The sequence below is a fragment of the Alligator mississippiensis genome, chromosome 4, assembly GCF_030867095.1.
Source record: "Alligator mississippiensis isolate rAllMis1 chromosome 4, rAllMis1, whole genome shotgun sequence".
Classification (NCBI taxonomy): Eukaryota; Metazoa; Chordata; order Crocodylia; family Alligatoridae; genus Alligator; species Alligator mississippiensis.
In genome coordinates, this window is record NC_081827.1 from 103,243,268 (window position 1) to 103,266,842 (window position 23,575).

The 23,575-nt window shown below is 45.9% G+C and overlaps 2 protein-coding genes across 3 annotated transcripts in view; one reads left to right on the forward strand and one right to left on the reverse strand.

Moving 5' to 3' along the window:
• TIMP3 (TIMP metallopeptidase inhibitor 3) overlaps positions 1-14,096 on the reverse strand; it is a 57,185-nt gene extending 43,089 nt beyond the window's left edge. The window contains exon 1 of the mRNA XM_006271668.4: positions 13,782-14,096. Coding sequence (XP_006271730.1) covers positions 13,782-13,905 — 124 coding nt within the window. The 5' untranslated portion in view covers positions 13,906-14,096. The remainder of the gene's footprint in view (positions 1-13,781) is intronic.
• SYN3 (synapsin III) overlaps positions 1-23,575 on the forward strand; it is a 377,511-nt gene that overhangs the window by 225,469 nt on the left and 128,467 nt on the right. The window lies entirely within an intron of this gene.

Below are 23,575 nucleotides of genomic sequence, written 5' to 3' on the forward strand. Positions count from 1 at the left end.
TAAAGAATTAAAAAAACATACTAACATGATGCCAGCAGCCCCTCCCCTGCAGGGAACCCTGTACACCCAATGGAAGGGGAGGAATTGGTAAAGAGAAACAGATGTTGTTGTCCCAGCAGTCCAGTGGAGGAGCCGAAGTTCACATCCTTCACCTGAGTCAGCAGGGGCCTGGGAAGGCAGCTGTCCTCCTAGCCTATGATACTGCAGTAGCTTTAGGTATTGCCAGAGAAAGATATGGTGGTGTCTTTATGCTGTTACACCTTGTGTGCAAAAGAAGCATAAGAAGCTTCTGCTTTTACACTGGCTTTGTTCAGGCATAAATGACTGCAAAAGGGAGCAGAGAACTGGGCCTTCTGATGGTGACAGGGAAGGAAGAGAGCAAAGAAAAACTAGGAGGAGGGACCAGGGGCAGGGGGTACCTTGCTTTCTTCCTCCCCCCCTCCCCCCCCCCCATTTTCTTGTTCCTATGCATCTGTGCCCTACTAAGAATCAAAGGCATAACTAGACACCTTTATGGCCAGCTGGTTATTAAACAAAAGCAATAACCATCATCTACAATTGACAGGTTTGACTAGGATCCATATCCAGGAGCTGGCTGTGCAGGGAGCTGTTTGCCTTTGGCACTTTCTCCACTCTTCCCTGGCTGCAATGGTTGTTTTATTTTTTCCCTTGAATACTTTTAGACAGCGCATCAATTCTTTCCATCTGGTTCACTTACTTGTCAGTTTGCACCACTTTCAAACAATGTGCTCCTTCCCTTATGATCCAGCTGGATCACAAAATAGAAAGAAATTCTTTCCCTCCCCTTGCATTTCATAAAGGACTATTTAGGCATATTCACCAAAGTGAGGGAAGGACAGCACTTAGCTAGAGGCAAAATATGACCATCTAGGTGGGCACCATGAAAGGTCACTCCATGCAGAGCTCTGCTGCTTAACATCCTGAGCCAAGACTGTCAGTCAAACAGAGGAGCTGTGCTTTTCTACGATGGGTGTATACAAAGAAGGTGAAAGATGCATTCCTCTCTCACTCTCAAGAGGTTAGAGTTTAATATATACCTTTCTATGGAGACAAACCCATGACCTACCTTATAGGTTAGGCCTAATCTAAAGAGATCCATATGTGGTGTAATAATGGTATGTTTTACACCGACCATTCCCTACTGGGTATATCCATGTTATCCACTCTGAACCAGTGTCAGGTCTAACCTTGCATCCACAGTAAGGCTGTGTTACACTAGCTTAGGAGTTATCATCTCTCTGAGCTGAAGAATCTTCTTAGTCCTGCCAGCCTTCTTCAGCAATGGCCACTACAAAATTCTTCTCCTGCCCTCTCCAGAAATTCCCCTACAGCTTTGGTCTTCTCTAGGGGTGTGCGAAGCAGGCCCTATTCAATTCGGACTCGGTCCGAGTCAAGGACAGTGATTTGATTCGTTGATTCAGATCACTGTCCCGATTCGATCTGGCTGAATCCAAATCTGAAGATTCAATGCTGATTCAGAGAATCAGTGATTCAGCCATAGACACAGCTTTAAATGTTTTTCCTACATACCTCAAGGTACCAGGCTTGGCTCATGATCGCTGCAATGCTGGGGCAGATGGAGCATCCCACAGGAGTGAGGCGGGGGAGGGGACCCTCCACGTGCTCAGTGGCAAACCCGGAAGTGGATCGGAAGTCCATCTGGTCCATCTCTGGGTCTGCCAGGGAATGCGCTGGGGAGACCCCCTGCACCTCCCTGGCTCAACAACTGGCCGCAGGGGGACCACAGGTGCCCCTCCAGACCCAGGAGGCACCAGTCACTGAGCCAGGGGAGCGTGGGGGACTTCCCCCGCGAACTCCCCAGCGGACACAGAAGTGGACCAGAAGGGCTTCTGGTCCACTTCCAGGTCTGCTGCCGAACGCACTGGGGAGCCCCCCCGCACTTCTGTGGGACACTTCACGTGCCCCAGCATCGCAGCACTCACGAGCCGCCTGCTACCTAGAGGTATGTAGAAAAAACATTTAAAGCTGTGTCTATGTCCAAAACTCCAAATCTCTCTGAATTGATTCGGAGGGTTCCGATTCAATTTGGAGAGATTAAAGGGTCTTCTGATTCGTTTCAGATTCAGAGATTCAGCCACCGAATCGGGCCGAATCTCCGTCAAATTGAATCAGGGACTGAAGCTTCACACAGCCCTAGTCTCCTCCTCGTGCTCCAGACATTCCCCTCTGAAATATTCTCATTTCCTAAAGCTTTGGTAGTACTGAAGTGATGCTGTAGCCATGATGGTCCAGGAACTGTGTGAGAGGCAAGAATTGTGGCTGATATCTTTTATTGGACCAACTACATGGTTGGGATAGACTTAGACAAGCTTTCAGGTATCACAGTACCCTTCCTCTGGTCTCTTGGCCGGCAACTCAGCATGCTGAACGCAAAGAACCAGGAATTTAACATAGACAATGACTTCATGATCCATTAGTAATGTACTTGATGCTCACTAATCTCTGCACGTCACATGATAACAACCTCCCTGAAGATCCTGCTCTTCCACTCGTCAGGCTTTTACATCTCGCTTGTCTGTTGGCTACCTGATAACTTCTCTTATATCCATTTTTTATTGACATATGGAGTTTTATTCAAGCCTTTGTTGCATCTGCTGTTTAATCTGCTGTGCCTGCTTCTTTCCCAGAGACCTGAAGAAAGGTACTGTGATAGTAGAAGCTGTTCTAAATCTATCCCAACCACGCAGTTGCTCCAAAAGATATCATCCACAAAAATTCTTGCCGTATCTTCTAAATGAGCTATCCCGTTGTAGTTCACCTGCTGAGAATATGATCTCTGTCCCTTGCTGTGTTGACAAGAATGAAGTCAAAGATATCAGCTGACAGAAACACAGAGATGAATGCAGAAGTGTGATAGTGTGTTGCATCCACACTGGCATTCAAGCAAGTGAGGTGTTACAAGTTACTGCAGCTTCAACTGACTAGAGCTTCCCTATAATTTGACTGCTGCATTCACATTTATAGGTGCCAGTGTATGCTAATCAATGGCAGATTATTAAAACTGATTATGCTCTTCAGTATGGAAAGGACCTTGGAGAGGCAAGAATGGAGTCCAGTCAGTGTGCGATGTGTATTAATGCAACTCTTTGCTGAGTTAGATGGTATTTTTGCATACTTCTCTGTGCTATTTAATTTGAGTTTTACTGCATACCGTTTCCAGGGGTTGAAACTGCCCTTTGGAAACACCAGCAAGAATTTGGACTACTCATGGTCAACATTTATTTTACCAGCACAGAACTCAAGAGACTTCTATCTCATTTCAAAGTGTTCTAGAATATTTTTCTGGCTGGCAGAAGCACTGAATAAATGAATTCATCAGGGCTGTGTAAAACTACTTGCCTTTTTATGCTATTAGACATTGTCAACACAATCAATTGTCACTCAAGGGAACCATTTCACGTTACAGAGGAAGATTAACTGGTTTTTAATAACGGATGTCAATATTCTCCAATATTTGTAATATTCCTCTCAGAAATCTGAAAAACATCAAGTCAAATCCATCTCTGACATCACACGTTGAAACATTACTAGGTTCAGTGACCTGCTTAGACGTGTCACAAAGTTGGCCTAATATCTCTCCTCCAGGTGGCAACATGTCAGCCTTGCCCCTTGGGCCAAGTTTAGACTTGGCATTAGATGGAACTCCACTAGGGAAGTCAATGTGGTTGCACCTCTGGTCTTATCTTGAGTTCCAAGAAGCAGAAGTCACCAGTCTCCTTTTCCTTACCCCCTTGTATCCACACACGATCATAATGTACTAAATTGGCATGGGTCTTGGAAAGCCAAAGATCTTGGAAGAGTTACACCAGTGTGACTCAGTTTAACTGGGAACCTAGAACAGAATAGGGTAGACTGTTGGCAAATCGACAGCTGCAGCTGAGTCAGTAGAGGACACCATCCTACTTTTGGTGCCGCTGTTTACGTTACCTGCTTTACAGAAGGATTTGAGGTTTTATGTAGCCCCAGGGAAGTGCCATCTTCCTCTCCCTCGTGTAACTGTACTACTGATGTTACTCTACATAATGATTTTTAGCTGTAATATTTATAACTATTGTTATGTCTACAAAGTTATGTGGCTTTATGGCCCCAAGTGCGCCTCCAGATGTAGTAATCTCCTAACTTGAGGATGACTTCATTGCTGCCTTGTTTCCCCATGACCACTTTATGCTAACATGAAGTGTAATGAAAGGGTTGGATCTGCCCCGATGACTTCTCCATGGGTGCATCTACACAAAGAATTAACATGAAGCAATAAACTCCAGAGCAGTTTGAGCCAGAGTAAATTACTCCCAGGCACAGCGTCTACACATGAGCCCAGGACAGCAACAATTTGAGCTGGGGCAGAGCAGGCCCAGGCTGGCAAGGTACACAGGAGGTCAGCCTCAGGCTCCAGGTTAGCAGTGTCAGGCAGCAGAGGAGCTGGCTGGGGCATGAGGGTGTGGAAAGTGCAGAGCTGTGTGGCTAGGTAGCAGACAGACATCTGGTCCCCAACTAGCTGGGCTGACCAGGCACAATTTATGCCTGTGGTCAGTATCTACACATGCATTTAATTGCAGTAAATTACTCTAGTATAAGATAGTTCTGTCCCCAGTAGTACTGTCTTATTGTGGCATTAATTAGTTTACTGTGCCCTAACACCATCACATGTATAGATGGTGATGCTTTACTCTGCAGTTAACTAGTCTACTCCACAGTTTAGCACATGTGTAGATATGGCCCTTGAGTAGGAAACCCCCACTGGAGTAGAGAAAGTGTTGGCAGCCTTAAACATTGCCCCCTTGCAACACCCTACTGCAAGGACATGGGTTGGTGGATGTCTATGGCATAGCATGCCCATGCCACAGATATTCCCAAACTAGCCCCTTGAAGTCCCAGCATGAGTATGGCATAAAGCCACTTCCTATTTTCACCCAGACCTCCTACTGCGTTCTGCATCACCACAGGGATAAATTCAGCCCCTGATGTTTAAGATATATCTAGTGGGGGGGGGGGGGTATCCTAGTTAAACAGATTTACTGATAAACAGTCAGAGCAGAACATGTTTCTAAAACTAGAGTCAGTGAGTCTGCAGTGCTGTCTTTGTGACTGTAAACTATTTGTTAAAATGCTCAGGCTGCATATTAATTATCTTTGCTCATTAATCGTTTCACCTGCCTTAAAAGGGAATTGCAAACAGTTTGATTAATAGATGGAAAAATGGTCTAGCTGCACTGGGGGCTTTGGAACTGCCTTTCTATTCCCGCTTAACACTAATGCTTTATTCTTACTGCCTAGAGCAACAGTTCTCTGTGAATCAGTACAGACACCTCATGAAACAGCACTATGTCACTGGAATGGAACCTTTCTTTTTTCCCCACTCTGAGCAGAGAGGTTCACCGGCATCAGAACAAGCTAAGCTATATAAGGATGCTACTCCATCTTATTGGCAGTAATAAGCCCTCCACTTAAAATGCAGATCTAAAAATGACCAGTGTAACAAATGCCAAAGCATATGCCAACAAAGAGTCTAGCGGTGAGAGAATAAGGAGCCTTGTACCAAGTCCAAATGTATTCAACCGCTGCAATCAATTTGTATAACTAATGCACAGGGAAATCAAACTGTTTCACAATTGCAATATTGTGGCATACATTCCCCAGTGATATTTGCTCAGCTTCAGTGGTTCTCATGCTCTTGTACCACAGGTGGCAGAAAGGACACAGTTAGACTACACGTGACTTGGTTTGAGAAATACAAAGTACCCATTACAGTTCTACTGATTAAAAGTTACAAAGGGAGCATACAGTATCTATTAGAGTGTTAAGTAGGGCGACCACATGTCCTGGTCTGGCTGGGCCAGTCCCAGATTTTGTGGCCATCCTGGTGTCCCAGCCAGTTGGTGAAAATGGAAACAAAAGTCCAGGATTGGTACCGCCTTACCCACACTGCCCAGCCTGGATCCTCCTGAGCAGCAGCTGGAGACGGGCAGGCTGGGCTAGGCTAGGCACCTTTCTTCCCACCCGGGGCAGGGATCAGCTGGTAGAAGGCGGGGTTGGGGAAGGGATCAGGGGTAGTGTCCAGGATTTCCTTAAAAATAAAATGGTCACCCTAGACTTAAGGCATGTGTACAGACCTCTGTCCTGATCATGGGAGCTGTTAAGAATACTCCCATCCATGCCACACATCCCAAATCCCAGAAGCCAGACAATGTAGCTACTTTAAAGTGGCTCCAATAAGCATGGCCAAGACAGAAAGCCTGAGCGTAGGTCTGAGCACATGCTCAGTACCACTCAAAAGCAATTACACTGCCTCACTTTCAGGATTTGGCATGCAGTAGGAGCAGGTGGGCAGGGCATACATCTTAGTAATGCTCCCAGGCTCTGCCTGAAGGCAGTGTAGACAAACCCTTAAATGAGTTACAGTGGTCTCCCAGTTTGACAACTGCTGCCTCTACTATGCTAGTTTCAGCGCTGAAGGTCCTATCCTCCTCTTGCTTACACTAGGTTTACACTGGTGTCACTTCCTTGAGAACAGCAGAATTTGCTCCAAAAAGATAACCTGGTGTGCAAAAGGAGTATGCAAGCCCTGAAAGCCTGGAATGATATGTCCCACATCAAAGAAAAGGGCCTCAGTTTGAGGAGGAGATCCTGTTGTTAACAGGGAATTTCAGCTTCATACTTTCAAATCATGAAATCACACCTCTCACCTCAGTCTGGTTCAGAGCTGGCAGGCATAATGTGCCTGCTAGCTAGCTGTGGGAAGCTCCTGTCGCAGGTTAATTAGGATTTATGAACTTCTGAAGAGCATCTTATTGATGTGTGTTTCATGACGACCTCCTTCTCAGACTAAAGAGCCCGGGTACTTCAGTGTTGTGTGCTAGGTTGGTCCACACAAGGCACCACATCAGACTAAGGCCTTGAGGAGAGAGTCTCAGACAAAGTAGCACACACAAAAACCAGATTTTCACCTCAGTAGTTTTGCATGATCACCACAAGCATCCAAGATAATTGTCATAAGGAGGAAAAAAAGGAGAAATATTTTGCAGCTCCGAAACCCAGAATTTAAGTATTTCACTCTAATGACCTTCTCAACATGCCCACAAGAAATGAGCTAATAACTTCCTTATCAAATTGTGCCATTTTCTGTGCTTCTGCATACAGCCTGTCTTCAATGGCTCTCACTTAGACCATGACATCCTGTTTTGGTCTAAATATTCTCCAAACACAGACTTTTCCAGCATTAACAACAGTGAAGTTCTGTACTGTTACCAGAGTGTCATATTATTGGATCCTCATGCAGTAGCAGCACCTAAGCAATTCTTCAGTGCAGGGATGATCTTTGTGTCTTTTTAAAGTATCAAGCACATTAGTGGAGTTTATTAAGAGTAAATAGCAATATCCCATTTTGCACCGCAAAAGCCTGAAAATAGCCAAATTCATCAATCTTACATCCCATGCAAGCATACATGCCCCAACACTCACTGTTTTATCAGTTAAAAAAAAGTTTGTAATGTAAAAGACAGTTTTTCCTAGCATCAAACATTGCTGTACATAATCATATTCTTGCCTCCCTATTTGTTCAGAGAAACATTACAGAAGCTACTGCCAGGTAGACGGTTCACAAGAGCAGGTAGGAAACCCTAAATAGAAAAATGGAAGAAACTTCTGCTTAAAGCAAGGACCTCTGAGGCTCTGGGCAAAAACATCTGGCTTTTTGCTGGCTCAGAAGTCTTTTTGCATTTACTTCCTGCAGGAAATCTGGATTTAGCATGTGCAGTAGTAACTAGATACTAAATAACCCTTTTGGCATTACTTTATATAATACACTGCATCATTTATTGAGGATAATAGTTTCCATCAGACATTTTCAACAAAAACATTTGGAGAAGTGACAAATTCCAATCCAGATTATGCAAAGTACTCAGAGCTTTGACTACTACAGGATTCTGCCTGAAAGACTTAGTTGTAAGTGACCCATACAAGGCAACAAAAAATTGTTCTTATTGCAATCTCTGTTTAATTGAATGGGATACTTCAATTGGGGATCTGCCAGTTAGAGCATAGGACTAGGAGCCAGGATATCCCAGCTCTGATATTAACTTACTTTGCTGACCCAGATAATTATATTGTGACCTCTTTACACTAATTTTCGTTTATATAAAAAGAAGTTAACTATATCTATTCAGTACTCTCCTACAGGTGTGTGTTAGGATTCCTGCTCATAAAGTGCTTTCTAAAATGGAAGTGCATCTTAAAACTTTAGTATTACCCTCCTAGGAAAGATTCTTACACCTGTATAAATTCAATGGGAAACGTTGACAGACACTGTCGGGCCACTGTGAGAACCTCCAAATTTCTATCTGTTTTTAAGCTGCATGTGTATAAAATGCAGATGTCCCAGTTCAACCAACAAACCTGAGTTTGAGAATCTGTTTTAATGTGTGGAGAGCTTCTCCCAGCATGTATAAATTATAGCTTCCTCAATAATGGATCCAAAACAAGCCTAGTTTTCCATAGAAGATGATGATAAAAGGTCTGGAACATGAGTGCATATTCCATACACATGTGGCCAGGTACATGTAAAAAGTTTAATTCAGAATAAGACCTGTGCTGCTTTAGCTTCTCCAATTGCTTAATCAGCAGTTAAAGGAAATAAGCAAGTAAAATGAACTAAGAGGGCAGATTTCCCAGGTGCTTGTACTTTGGGCTGAGATGCTTTACTAGTGAGATTCCTCCATCCATAGGCACCAACTTTTATTTTTGCCAAGGGAGGGCTAAGATGATGGACATACGTAAAGTTTTACGCATTTCGGGTGACAGCCCCCTTCCAGAGGGGCCCAGGGCTCTCAGGCCCCCATCTCCTCTTCTTCCCTTTAGATCATACTCTTGGATAACATGGTGATACACAGTTGTGAACTCAGTCATGCTGTGGTAGGATGGAGAATGAAGAGCATCTCTGACAGCTAGCTCGGATACAGTGAGAGTTTGTCCATTATTTAGAGGGAGAAAGGGAAATTTACATTTTCTATCCAGTGTGTTTTTTTTAAACAGAAAACTCTGCTCCTTTACTGAATCCATTAAAACTACTCATTTCATCTTTAAAGAGTGAGAGAGAGTGTGTGTGTATGTGTGTGTGTGTACTCATTTCAATTTTAAAGTGTGTAGTGGCCAAAGGAACATTTTTTGGTCACATGCAAGGTAGTTTGATAACAGCTAACATGGAATTGAGGAGTTTGGGGGGGGGATCAGGGAGAGAGGAAGAAGGAAGAGTGGGTGTTTTTCCCCAAGCCTAAAGAAATGCAACATTCAGCAGCTGATCTGAAAAGTCCCTGCTGCTCCTTGGAAAAAAGAAGTACAAACAAGTCCCTTTTATGTCAGTTGCATCCAGCTGGAAATGTCACTGCTCTATTCAAAGGGGACAAAGCATTTGTGGTGTTTGTTCCTTCCAAAGGTCCATTAACAAAAATAAAGGAAAATAATCACATCCTTTTGAGGGGAAGCACAAGAAGCAAAGTTGGTGTCAGTCCCCAAGAGTATGGATGGAGCTGCCATCTGTCCAATCACAGGACTATCCATACCGGCTCTTATAGTGAGAGGCATCATTTAGTTAAAAAATAAGAAAAACAAGATTTAAAAATCAGTTTAGCTATGGATCAACCCCAGAGATTTGGACAAGACGCACACTTCCATCCATTTTGTTCTGTTAGCTAATCTAAGTAACAGACAGGTTTCCCTGGATATGGTTGTGTAAAGAGTGTTGGCTTCCTTCTGAAACCACAAGCTCCCCTTTCCTACTGAAAAGACCTGCCTGTTTCAAAAAACATGCCCTCTCACTGGGTTTTACTCGAGCATCGTTTTTGCAAAGTTGTTTAAAAGGCTTCAGATGATTGCAGGGTTGGACATCTGCCAAGACAGTGAGCCCAAGGTAGATCAAAGGTAGCCCCATTAATAGAAAGGCAGACTAAATACAAACAGGTCCCCTGCACCTTTGTCCCTGAACTCCAGCAATGGGTGCTTGCATTATATTTCCAAACCCAAAGCTTCTTGCCCCTTCGGAAGCCACACATGCTGGTGTGTTTGTCAAGGTGAGAAGCTCATCCAAGGTTGCCACCTAGCTAGCCCATTTTTTGCATCGTCTTAGGAGCTGTTTTAACAGCTCAGTTCTTCCAGCACTTACTGCATTGACTCCTCCCTTAGGAGCTGGTATTTTGTCAGGAGTTTCAAGAGCAATAAAAACTTGCTGCCAAGTCCCTTTCTTCCCCACAATGTGTTTTAAAACCCAGCATGTAGTTTAGTCTGTCTAAACACTGCACAAGTACACTGCCATCCGTTTCCATGGAGATGGTTAACTCGTTGGTGACCACAAGTTGGAACAGGCTCCCTGTTCTTTTGGCTCGTGAAAAGCATGACAATGCCTGCTAAAGATAGCTAGGCAGGAATATGGCTTTAAGGGTCAATTTGGAGATACACAGGTTTAGTTCAGTTTCACCATGTCACACAAATGACACATTTGGGTCGAGACAACCAACCTCTTAGTATGAGGTGGTCTTTACCCTTCTGCTTTCCACCCCTGTGAATTATGGGCCCCCTTCTGAGCATCAAGAGTACAGCATGTGTAACTAGAGTCTGAGCAAGGCTAGACACAAATATGAGCCACAGTTATTAGCTGCAGGTTACTCAAGAACAAAGTAAAGAGATCAGTACTTTGATACCGAATTCAGTCAAAAATCCAGCTATCAAAGGGAAGTCTTGCAAACAATCTGATGTCTGAACTAGTCAATCTGGGCATTTATACACATAGCTTTCCATCCTGCAACATGCTGGAGATCCGGCTGGTCGGAGCAGACCCGATTAACTGAGGTGTTTTAGTTCAAAAGCTCGCCACTGCCATTTTTGCAGCGCTGAAGTGCATTTTGCCACTTATACAACTGTGTGTGCCGCACGGGCTTGGCACTGCAGTGCAAGCATGTGTACAAATGCCCACAGATGTCTGAGATACTACCTTAAGCTTTGTTACTTGCCCTCTTCCTAACGGTTGTTGCCTCTAGAGACGATATGCATTACCAGAATAATTTTGTAGCAAGGTGCATTTAAACAGATCTAGTGAAACTGCAAACCTATTTTGACCTCATGTAAAATGACCCCCCATCCAAACTATTAAAGGAGACCAGCAGAAGCATGAATTCTGCTGGCTTGCAGCAAATGAAGGGGACATGCAGAGGAGGCCCCTGCTGTCAAACCAGACAAACTAGCTTCCCAAACCCCCTTGCTTTCAGGGAAGGCACAAGTCTCTTGGGTTGCTGCCTCTTAGCTGACACACCTCCTGATACAGAAGAAAGCTGCAGCAATAAAAGTTGTGAAGTGAACTTTGAAAAGGGAAGTTTTCTGGAAGGGTCCTCTTGATATAGAGAAGTTTTTATAATATTTTTCAGGCTGTCATCGCTGAAGCAAACTGTAACCTTACCAGCACTATTAACATGCAATGTTTTTCTTGGCTTTCAGGAACAAATACACTATATAAACTAGACATGAATTGTAACTATGCATCACTGCAGTTTTTGTAATGAAAGGTTATTAAAAGCAAGAGAGGGAAACTTTTCTTTTTTTTACCAGTTGGTTCAACTGTTTTCAAATACTATTGACGAGATTCCATGTTGAGTCAATGTTCTGCTGAAAAAGTAGAGGGGTTTTGCATGTAATTTTCATGGACGCTGTCAGGTTAATTGCTTTGCAGACTGAAGTCCTCAGTCTGACTAAAGACTGTGGGTATCAACAAGGCAAAGGTCCCAAATCACTTTCATATGTCTGAACCCTGAGGTACAGAAACAGCCTCCAGGGTTGTCAATATTGTGCATGCACCTTTTGTCTCTGCAAAGATAGTTTGTATCCACTGGTACTCAGAAATCTCTGGGCTAGGGACTGGACCAAGACTACTAGCTCATTTGTTATTATACAGTAGACCCCAGGACAGCTATCAAACAGTAACCATATTTGGTCATTTAATTCCAACCTAGGCAATATGCAAAGCAGGGAATTAGATATTGAGTTTCCATTATCCCATTCCCTTGAGCTATCCAGTTGTTCCCTTGCTTCCATAAAAATGCTGTCACTTATGAAAGCCTGTGGGGCACCTAAGATTGTAGTAGGAGGATGTTAGAAAGAACCAATGGACATGTGTTTCAGCTTTCCAATTTTTTATAGAATCCTATACATTGTGGTTTTCCTGGTCAAGCGCCCCACTGTTCCAGCTTGTAATTTTTATTTCAGAAAGCACAAAGAATAAAGTCTGGAGATCAGATGACAGCATGAAAAATCCTTGAGAGACTTGTTTACTCCCCTCTGTGGCCTTCATATAAGTTCCTGGTATAAAGAACCTATAGATATAGTTGCTACTAGCTGGTCTGAATTACACTATTTCAAGTTGCCAAAGGCAGTTCCGTAGCTTGGGAGAATTAGTCCAGTTTCCTTAGTATTTTCTTGGCATCAGTTTAGCAAGGGAAATTTAGGCTGCCCACACCTTCAATTTTGTTTTTGTCCCACTGCAGAAAACAAACCACTTTTACAATTACTAATTTCTAGAAAGTGTGCAACACTTGTTTTTCTTGGACAGGTTGTAGTCTTGGAACAGTTTCTACTCCAAGAGTTTCATTTTTAGCAACTCTTCCTAATGGGAAAATAAAGCACACCACACTTTTTTTGGGGGGAGCAAGATATAAGGCAATTACAAAAAGCTGTGGATATATATAGATATATCAGGAAAGGGCAGAGCAGTGTTCAGTCCTTTAATCCACTCACCCCCCTTCCATTTTCAGCACAAACCTTTAATGATCAAGCCTCAATTGTCTGGGGGAAGTGGGGACCTGAAAACCCAATCATTTAGAAGCAGTTCTTCATACATGGATCTAGTTAAATCAGATACAGCAACCCAAACCAGCAAAGGGTGTTTGTTGCCCCCGGCTCCACCCACCCTGTGTTTCACATTCTGGTTACTTGTCAGTGCTTTGGCAAAAGGTGTCCCCTTCTCCGTCCCACCACAGTACCAGGGAACTTTCTGGATGGTAGAAAACATCAGAGCCATGGAGGAAGTGGAGGGGGGTGGTGTGTGTGTCTGTGTCACATCAGAGCAACGAGTGTGTGTGTGTAAGTAACATCAGAGCAATACAGTAAGTGCCATGTGTATGTCAGTGAGAAGGGGGACGTTGTAACTTTATCTCCTGCTGTGTAGAGCAGAGGTTCCCAAACTTTTCCTTATTGCACACCCCCTTCCAGGTTTACCGGCTGCCCGCATACCCCTACCAGCATACGCTTTACATTGAACCCCTGACATGCCAATTGTTACTATAATGAAAATTAAAACTGCCATCTGGCAATTTCTCCTGCATACCCCCCAGAACTGCCTTATGTCCCCCGGGGGTCTATGTCCCATAGTTTGCCCCCCACCCTGTAGAGTGCTAATGCTGCTCCCCTGGGCTTTAGGATGCTGCAGCTCCGGGCACCACCTGCCCCAGGAAATCCCAGACTCCTAGGAGAGGGGGGCTGGAAGGGACCTCAAGGAGGGCATCTAGTCCAACCCCCTGCTCCCAGCAGCACTAGCCCCAACTAGATCATCCCAGCCACAGCTTCCTCTAGCCGGGTCTTCAAGCCCTCCAAGGATGGAGATGCCACCGCCTCCCCGGTTGTGCATCTCCTTGCCCACCAGGTGCATGTCTGCGAGCCTGGGGAGGGGAGGGGAGGGGAGGTGAGGGGAGGCGGGCAGCACTCACCGATGTCCGAGTTGCAGAAGGCATCCTGCGGGTGGATGGGCACGCACGTGCACGCTTCCGCCACCAAGGCGCTCAGGCTCCAGCTGCAGAGGAGCGCCAGGAGGCTGAGCCACCCGGCGGGCATGGTGCTGCGGGGGGTGCCGCGACGCTACCGGCGGACAGGGGTCGCCCCGTGGATGTGCCGCGTCTCCTCCGCGGCCTCCGCGCCTCTGCCCCGCGCTCCCTCCTGCGGCTGCCGGGCCCGGGACGCTGCAGGCTGGAGGCGCCTGTGCTGCTCTGCCCCGGGCTGGGGCGGGGAGTTATAGCCTTGATCGCGCGCACTCCGGCTCCTGGGGGGCCGCTCCCCGCGACCAATCGCAGCCCCGCATTACCTCACTCCCGGGGAGAGGGGAGAGGCTGCCCGAGGCCTGGAGGCGGGGTCGCAGCCCCGGCTTCAGCTCCTTATAGGGAATAATGCGCCTCCATGTGTGTTGGGGCTGCGAGGGGGGCAGGCTGCCTACCTGTGCGTGCCAGTGCCCGCGCCGGCCAGGCCCCCTCCCCTGCCCTGGCACCCACCGCCTGCTGCAGTAGGTAGCTGCTGCTGTTGCCACACCTGAGGAGCAAGTTGGCAGGGGGTGCAAAGAGGCTCCTTAGCAGCACATCCTCAGCTGGGCAGACTGGCAGAGCTCTGCCGGTGCGGCCAACTCTTTATGAGTGTTGGCGTTGTCCTTAAAAGTCTGTGCTTCGGGACTGCAAAAAACTTCAGCTCTTTCATTTCTACGAATTTTAAGATTTTAAATCTATAGAAAAGAAAGAGCTAAGTGTTTCATGGTCCTGAAGCAGAGACTTTAAGAACAATGCCAAAAACTTAGCTCTTTCTCATATATATATCATTTAATGTATATAAAAGAGCTAGGCAGACAAGGTTCCTTATGTCCTTAGACCAACACGGCTACAACCTACACCCCTGTATAAAAGAGCTAAGTTTTTCACATTCCCAAAGCAGAGACTTTAACAACGATGCCAAAAACTTAGCTTTCGTGTGTGTGTGTGTGTGTGTGTGTGTGTGTGTGTGTGTGTGTGTGTGTGTGTGTGTGTGGAAAAGAAAGAGCTAAGTGTTTCATGGTCCTGAAGCAGAGACTTTAACAACAACGCAGAAAACTTAGCTCTTGCTCTTATTTATTTATTTAATGTATATAAAAGAAAGAGCTAAGTTTTTCACATGCCCAAAGCAGAGACTTTAAGAACGCCAAAAATCGTGAGAGTTGCCCATACTGGCTCCTTGACCGTCTGCACCAGGGGATGAGGGGGCCCACACACTGTCTGGGGCTCTGTCAAACACAAATCCAAGGGGACCACTCCAGAGGGGCCCCTGCATTTCAAAAGGAAACCTTCCTTTCCCCCCCTACCCCCCGAACAAGCTCTCGTGGGGCTGGGGCGTACGTTTGACGCTGGAGGAGGGAGGAAAAAAGAAGACTTGAGACCATTAAAAAAAAACCCTAAGAAAAATGCATCTTGCAATAGGAAACTCACAGGTTGATTCTTTTCTGCCTTCAGTCCCCATTGGAAAGGGATTGGAAGAAGAATGACAAGTCCTGTTTGGGCTGTAAAGCAGGATTTGATGCTGTGGTTTTTAATCCTACCCCAAGCCCCCTTCCTCCTGCCCAATAGTCATAGTCAGCAAGGAGTGATAAAACAAACTGTTAAAAGTGAGCTGGAAAAAACCCTCTCAGATGTACCAGGCACTCCCAACGCTTAATCTTGCTGTATATTTTAGCAGTGCAGCTTTAGTGCAATATATAGAGAAGTCCTGTTTGTTTTGTTTTCCCTTACCCCCCCCCCCACACTTTTTTTTTTGGAACTGTAAATTTCTATCAGCTGCAGAAATGCAAATGTTAACAGCACAGCTGGAGTTATGGGCAGGGAGATTGCCAGATGCAACATACAGACAGCCTTCTTATCCTGCAAAGGGGGCTGAGGAGTGATTAATCTTAGTATCAAACCACAGTACATAATGTCAGAGTACTTTACAAGACTTAAGTATGTCTAGTTATACATTACTCCAGTATTAAAGGCCAGGGACCAGCTGTCCTAAGTTTCTAAACAGCGTGCTGAGTTTTCAAATCTACAGTTCTGCCATATCTGGGTTAAAAATTATCTGTTCACACCTTTTCCTTAGTGGTGCAGCCTGTAGAAAACAGATCATAATCCCCAGTCCTCTGGAAGGATAGCCTTTGTTGAGATACCAGCATTCAACAGGTATAGGCTCGTGTGTCATGAAGAGACAAAGGACTGTCCAGTGATTTAGGTTCAAGTCTGGCATTTGGGAAACCCTGCTCTGCTACAGACCATTTCTATGACTGCATAGCCTCTCTGTGCCCATAGCCCCATCTGGACAATGGGAATAACCATACTGCCCTGCCACCCAGGAGGGTAGCAAGGATGATTGCCTTCAAGATTGCAGTGCTCAGATAAAAATGGGGGTCATATACGTATGTGACAGAGAGGTTAATGAGATAGTTTTAATGTCTAATTTTAAGTAATTTGGAGGCCCACCCTCACAGTCGGAGTGACCCCATGCAAACAATTGGGGTTATATATTTGGACCTGTAGCTGAGTGCCTGTGACAAAAGCTAAATCCCAACAGCGAGAGCCTGATTTCAGTCTCTGTTGTGTAAAGCGAGAGCAACTCCATTACAATCAGCAGTGGCACTGATGTAAATGAGATCAGAATCTGGCCCGCTTGCTTTTTTATTGTTGTAAAATGTAGTCTGCAAATGACACATCGACAAGTATGTGTACTAGGAATTAGTAAGTATTAATATAGGGAAACTGTGGCACAAAGAGATGGAGTGGGTTGCTCAGGGTTACAGAGAGGCCAACAGTGGGGTTGGAAATAGAACCCAGGTCTTGCCGCCCATCTAGTGCCCTATCTATTGAACTAGGATATCTTTGTGGGGGGAAATTATAGGGGAAAACCATATTCAGCTCTTCTACTTGAAGAGAACGTTAAGCCTTTTGTAACCATTAAAAAAATTAGACCTTGACCATGATGTGAGAAAGTTAGAGTTCACATTTGGTTTGTCACCAAATAAAGAAGTCTCTCTTATTTCTGTCCTCCCCCAAGAATGTGATGGTGAACACAATTAAGGACCTCTTTTTCCTGACATGCAGCCACACCACTCCATGCTGTGGTCTTGTCAAAGCCCACAAGCTAAGCATGCTTGCGCTAGGTCAATAGATGGTGTGAAAATTCCAAGGGAAACCCATGTCTTGTAGGTGGTGTTGACTCAGTAGGCATCATTTCCTAAGGCAGTCCTGACTTAATGTCTTAAAACAGTGCTAGGGGGCACTGTGCTGCAAGGTATAGGTTGAGTTTCATTTGGATGAGGAATAGAAAGCCAGGGTTCTGACTACTTGTGATAACTAAAGAATCCACAGTGCTTTTTGCAAGAGTCAGGTTGTTAATCCTAGTGCCCTGGTTAAATTCCAGTAAAGATAACTACAATCTGCCTCCATAAATTCCCACTACAGTTTAAATTGGAAGCATTATTTTTCACTTTCCCTCTGCAAACCCTTCTACGTTGTGTGGCCAGTATGGAATGTCTGATGTGTTCCATCCCTGAGCTGGCTGTGGTGGATGATGCAGTCTCTGTTCATAGCCTGTAAAAGCACTTCGGGATTTTTCTTTAGCATGGAAGGTGTTATGTAAATGTAAGGTATGCTGCAGATGAACGAGAAAGATATCCTGTTTCCTTCTGATTACCTTGAAAAGCGAAACCTGAGGATACCCCTGGGCTAAAAGGAGTTTGCTTCTGAACTGACAAAAACAGCAGAATGTAAGTAGAACATTAGTACTAGTTTCATGAAGCTACAGAAGCTGCTGGTCACCAAAAAGTGCCAGGAAGTGACAAAGGGACTTAGCTTACCAGTAAGCACCCAGAACATATCTTCAGCTGCTGCAAAGAGGTATAGCGCCACTGAAGCTGATCATAGAATCATAGAAGTAGGGTTGGAAGGGACCTTGTAGATCTTCAAGTCCAACCCCCTGCCTGGGCAGGAGGGAAACTGGGCTCAAGTGACCCCAGCCAGGTAGGCATCGAGCTGCTTCTTAAAGACCCCCAGGGTAGAAGCCAGCACCACTTCCCTTGGAAGTCGGTTCCAGATCCCAGCCGCCCTAACTGTGAAGTAGTTCCTACGGATGTCTAATCTAAACCTACTCTCCAAAAACTTGTGGCCGTTATTCCTTGTTATCCCGGGGGGCGCTGGGGGAAACAAGGTCTCCCCCAAACCCTTCTGGTCCCCCCTAGTGAGTTTATAGATGGTCACAAGGTCCCCCCTCAGCCTTCTCTTGTGAAGGCTGAACAGGTTCAGGTCCCGTAGCCTCTCATTGTAGGGTCTGCCCTGCTGTCCCCGGATCATACATGTGGCCCTCCTCTGGACCCTCTCAATGTTGTCCACATCCCTCTTGAAGTGGGGTGCCCAGAACTGGACACAGTACTCCAGCTGTGACCTGACCAGTGTCACGTAGAGGGGGAGGATCACCTCCTTGGCCCTACTTGAGATGCACCCATGGATACACGATAGGGTCCAGTTAGCCCTGCCAACCGTGAGCTCATATTGTCGGCCCATGTTCATCTTGGAGTCAATGATGACTCCAAGATCCCTTTCTGCCTCCGTGCTCTCAAGAAGGGAGTTTCCCATCTTATAAGTGTGTTGCCGGTTACTACTGCCCAAGTGCAGCACCCTGCACTTGTCAGTATTGAAACGCATCCTGTTTTTATTAGCCCACCCTTGCAACCTATCCAGGTCTTTCTGCAGTCTTTCCCTCCCTACTAGCGTGCCCACCTCACCCCAAATTTTGGTATCATCAGCAAATTTGAACAGGTTGCTTTTCACCCCATCGTCCAAATCGCTGATAAAGAAATTGAACAGTGCGGGCCTAAGGACCGAGCCCTGGGGGACTCCGCTGCCCACTTCCCCCCAGGTCAAATGTGACCCATCCACCACCAACCTCTGAGTACGACCCTTCAGCCAATTAGCAATCCATCTGACTGTGTAGGCATCGAGCCACAGTTTCCTAGTTTTTTAATGAGGATGGGGTGGGAGACAGTGTCAAAGGCCTTGCTGAAGTCCAGAAAGACTACATCCACAGCGACACCTGCATCCAATGCTTTTGTGACCTGATCGTAAAAGGCATCAGGTTGATCTGACATGACCTGCCCCTAGTGAAACCGTGCTGGTTGCCCTTGAGCATCATCCCCGATGCCAGCCCATCACAGATGTGCTCCTTGATGATCTTCTCAAAGAGTTTCCCCAGGATTGAGGTAAGACTGACAGGCCTATAGTTGCCTGGGTCCTCCCTCCTCCCTTTCTTAAAGATGGGGACTACATTGACTATCTTCCAGTCATCTGGCACCTGGCCCAAGCACCACGAGCGCTCATAAAGCCGTGCCAAGGGCCCAGCAATAACCCCTGCTAGCTCCCTCACCACCCTGGGGTGGAGAGCATCTGGACCTGCTGTCTTGGACATGTCCAGCCCCCCCAGAAGCACTCTAACCCAGTCCTCCTCAACCTTAGGTCTTGAGGCATTCCCCTCGAGTCCGTCTTGAAACATGGTGGGGGAGTCCCGGTCCCTGCACAAGAAAACAGAGGTGAAGAATTTGTTAAAGAGGTCTGCCTTCTCCTCTGGCGCAACTACCAGATTGCCCAGTGCATCTTGCAGGGGCCCCACGTTTCCCGGTGCCTTCTTCATCCTCCCTATATATTTGAAAAAGGACTTTTTATTATCTTTGATCTTGGATGCTAGTCCTAGCTCTATGTCCACCTTAGCTTTCCTAACAGCCCCCCTACAGGCCTGAGCAGTGGAGGTATACTCTTCTTTGGAGATAGCCCCCCCCCCTTCCCCCGGGTGTACGCCGCCTTTTTGGCAACCAGGCATTCCCGGACGTCGGACTCGATGATCTATTGAGGTCCCTTCTGACCCTAACATCTATGAATCTATGAATCTATGACGTCCTTGGTGAGCCAGGGAGACTTTCAGGCACTCTTGCTCCCCTTGCTTCTTGTTGGGATTGTCACCCCTTGGGCCCTGAGTATTGTCTCCTTAAGGAATGACCACTCATCTTGGGCACTGAGTTCCCCTGCCCTCGAGAACCCCAGCGTCTCTCCCACCAATCTCCTCAACTCGTTGAAGTTGGCCCTCTTGAAGTCTAGGGCTACCGCCTTGCTGCAGGCCCTTGACACCCTGCACTGGATGATGAATTCCAGCAAGCGATGATCGCTGTCACCTAGGTGGTCAAGGAGCTGGAGCCCCCTTACCAGATCATCGCTTGTGGCCAGGACCAGGTCCAACAGGACATTTCCTCTGGTGGGACTGTGCATCTCCTGGGTTAAGTGGAGGTCCTATATCTCAGCCAGGAACCTCCTGGAACGGTCCAACCTGGCTGACTGCTCCTCCCAGCAGATGTCCAGGTAATTTAGATCACCCATGACAACTACATCCCTTGCTTTAAGACAACTACATCCCTTGCCCTTGCCTTAAGTGCCTGATGGACTTCATTCTGCAAATCAATCCACCCCAAAACTTCCAAGAACAGCACAGGACCATACAACTTTTTTAATATCTATTTTTATTCTAAATTTTCCACTGAAATTTGACTCAATCCATGAACATGGGCTCTTGCCAGTAACTACTGGCAAAAAAGCTTCCCTCCCTTGCCTTAATATCCCTTCTTGAAGTCTGTGGAGTTAGGCTAATTGCTGAAGATGGCCATTTCTGTACCGAATTCTAGCTTCTCTTCCGATAGTCAGGGGCAGAGTGCAAATACCTTTCCTTGCCACCTACTGCCACTATTGTTTGTCCTATACTGTAAGGAGTTTCTGCCCCACCATCTCACACTGCCGTGGAATAGGAAATCTCCCTGGAACCATCTCGAGCTGCATCAACCAGATGGATTGTGTCACTATTTGTTTCTTGTTCACAAGGATCATTTTCTACATGTTTTCAGAGGTTGCCCATTGGGAAGACTTATTGGTTTTCATATGCGCACGTTTAGCTCTGATTTATTTGTGTGAAGAAAGGGTGAATAAAGTGCCTCTGTTAATTCCTTCCTTATGTCAGTGAACTACATATGTTACATACAGTAAGTAAATAGTATCTTTGAAAGTAGTGTCTGTGTTTCTCTATGTGCCCACCTAAACTTGAGCAATTGCTCCTGAGTGGCTCAGGGCTGGGTGGTTCTGGCTTGGGCTTGGTCTTTCTCTGGGACTTGCACCTATCATGCACCACCTCCTAAGGGAAGCCTCCGATATTCTCCTGCCATGTCTTACTCTAAAGTTCAGATGCGAGAGGTTCCTGTCTGTCTTGGACTTGCTTGGAGGTGTCACATGCAGACGTCCTTGGAGCTCCACCTCCCCTATACCCCTTCAATACGCCAACCTGATAGTCTCCATATGCTTGATAACTAGAGTTCTCTTGGACATGGGTATGTGCGTCATCACCCCGATCAGACTTCTAAGGGTTTTTATTAAATGCAGTGTCTATGTGTACACTGGTCACAGGCTGACCAATCTTCCTGTTATACTCTGCCTATAGAAGAATGTTACAAGGATACAAGAGAACAATCTTCTTCCTTACAGCCATATTTCTTGGGTCAGATGGGCAAGCCAGTCCACCTGCTCTGGTCTTCTATCCCAGAGTCCCTGAGGGCTCCTGGTTCCGCCAGCCCTGGGAATAATATCCCTAAATGTGGCCTCAGTCTCTGGCCCCAGGAGTAGTACAAAATCACAAAAAAAAAGAAATGAAAAGAATCAGGGAGGTAGAGGTTTGTCCTCCCTACTCATGTGTCCCTGTGTATTGTTGCAACACTAGTACCTTGGTGTCCTTTCCTCATACGGTGTTGGGCATCACTGCTCAAGGAGGCTGGCTCCTCTTCAGGACTCTACCCAGAGTCCCTGGCTTGAGGTACAACCAGGTCTGCTGGCTGGGAGCATACAGTTGCCTCCGGGCTGTTGCTCCCTGCTTCTACCCGGCAGCCAGCTTTTGTAGCTGACTGCCAGTGCTTCTTGATGACATCATCTCCCCACACTGCCCCCAGCCACACTGATAAGCAGCTGATGAAATGTGGGGGTGGCTCTGCCTGTGGTTCTCTGCTTCTTGCCACCGTGTCTGTGTCAGGTAAGTTTCCCAGGGTCATGGGGCTTTCTGGGCCGTTTCCCTGGGAATGCAAGGTTTTCCCCCTGCTGCTCTGCCCTTGGGGACAGGGTCTCCACTCCTTTCATCTTGTCTCCCTGTGACACTATATATACATACAAAATTTTAATTTGATTTGGCTCTCTGAGGTTATAGAGCAGGGGTGGGCAATTATTTTGGGTAGAGGGTCACTTACTGAGTTTTGGCAAGCCATTGAGGGCCGCATGACGGGTAGCCAGGAGCAGATAAATATTAATTTTCTAATTTTTTTAGGGGCCCCACGGGCTGGATAAAATGGCCTGGTAGGCCGCATTTGGCCCACGGGCTGCATTTGGCCCACCCCTGTTGTAGAGGACTCATACACCCTTCCTGTCTGCAAGTCAGATGTAGATAAGAGTCTAACCTGTCCTCAAGCTTCAGATTACACATAAACAATATAATAGTAATCAGTTCTGATATTTCTATACTACATTCTGAAAGAGCCTACTGTTCTTTACAGATTGTGTATATGGGGAACACCTGATCTGAGGGTGAAATGCAGTCACTATGTCATATTAGCAATATTGCACAATAGGGACTGTAGGATTAAAAAAAACACAACCTACTTTCCAGAAACACGCATCCTAGCTTTTAAACAAGCACCGAACCTTGCTAACCTCATCACCAGAAGCAAACTTCCTATGACCCAAACCACACCAAATGGATCTAGACCATGTCAGAACAAGAAATGTAAAACCATCTCTGCCAGTCCCACAATAGCCATACCCCAAGAACCATCACCATTCTTGGGTCTTACACCTGCACCTCCAGAAATGTAATATATCTCATCCAATGCATCAAATGCCCTGATGAAAAATATGTAAGAGAAACCAAGCAACAATTGTGTACCAGAATGAATACACACCGAAAATCCATCAAATCCAAAAATATCCAATTACCTGTGGGTGCCCACTTCTCACAAGACAATCACTCCCTCTCTGATCTCTCAGTTCTAATCCACAAAAGGAATTTACAAAACACCTTTCGTACATAAGCCCACGAAGTTCACTTCATAAATTGACTGGATACAAAAAATCATGGACTTAATATAGACATTGGATTTATGACACATTACAACCTGCCTAACAACTGACATGCCTGCCTCCAGCTGACCACTTGCATTCCTTCACACATGTCCCTCCCTTTCCTCGTCTCCCCTCCTATCTCTATCCATTGTCTTCCTAACTTCCACTCATTTGCATTTTCACAGACATCCTTGTTGTAAATTTGCTTCTTTTCTACCTTGGAGAACACATAACACCAGCAGAGTCTCCCTATGCCTGACCAAGGCTGTTTGTGCCCAAAAGCTTGCAAAAAACTTTTTTCCAACTTTTTAGTTGGTCTAAGGAAAGATATCACATCTACCCAAAAAACCTTGTTAACCTACTCAAGTCACACTGGCTGTAATCTGCATCAGCTATGGGAAGCAATAAGGAAATGTCTTTCAACAGCTTTATAGTACTGAAATGGGGGCTCCATGCTGCTCAGTGCTGAGCCCTTTGGCCATGATCCAGCAAACAGCTATGGAACATGCTTAACTTTAAGCATGGGTGTTCTATTGAAGTTAATAGAGAACTATTTG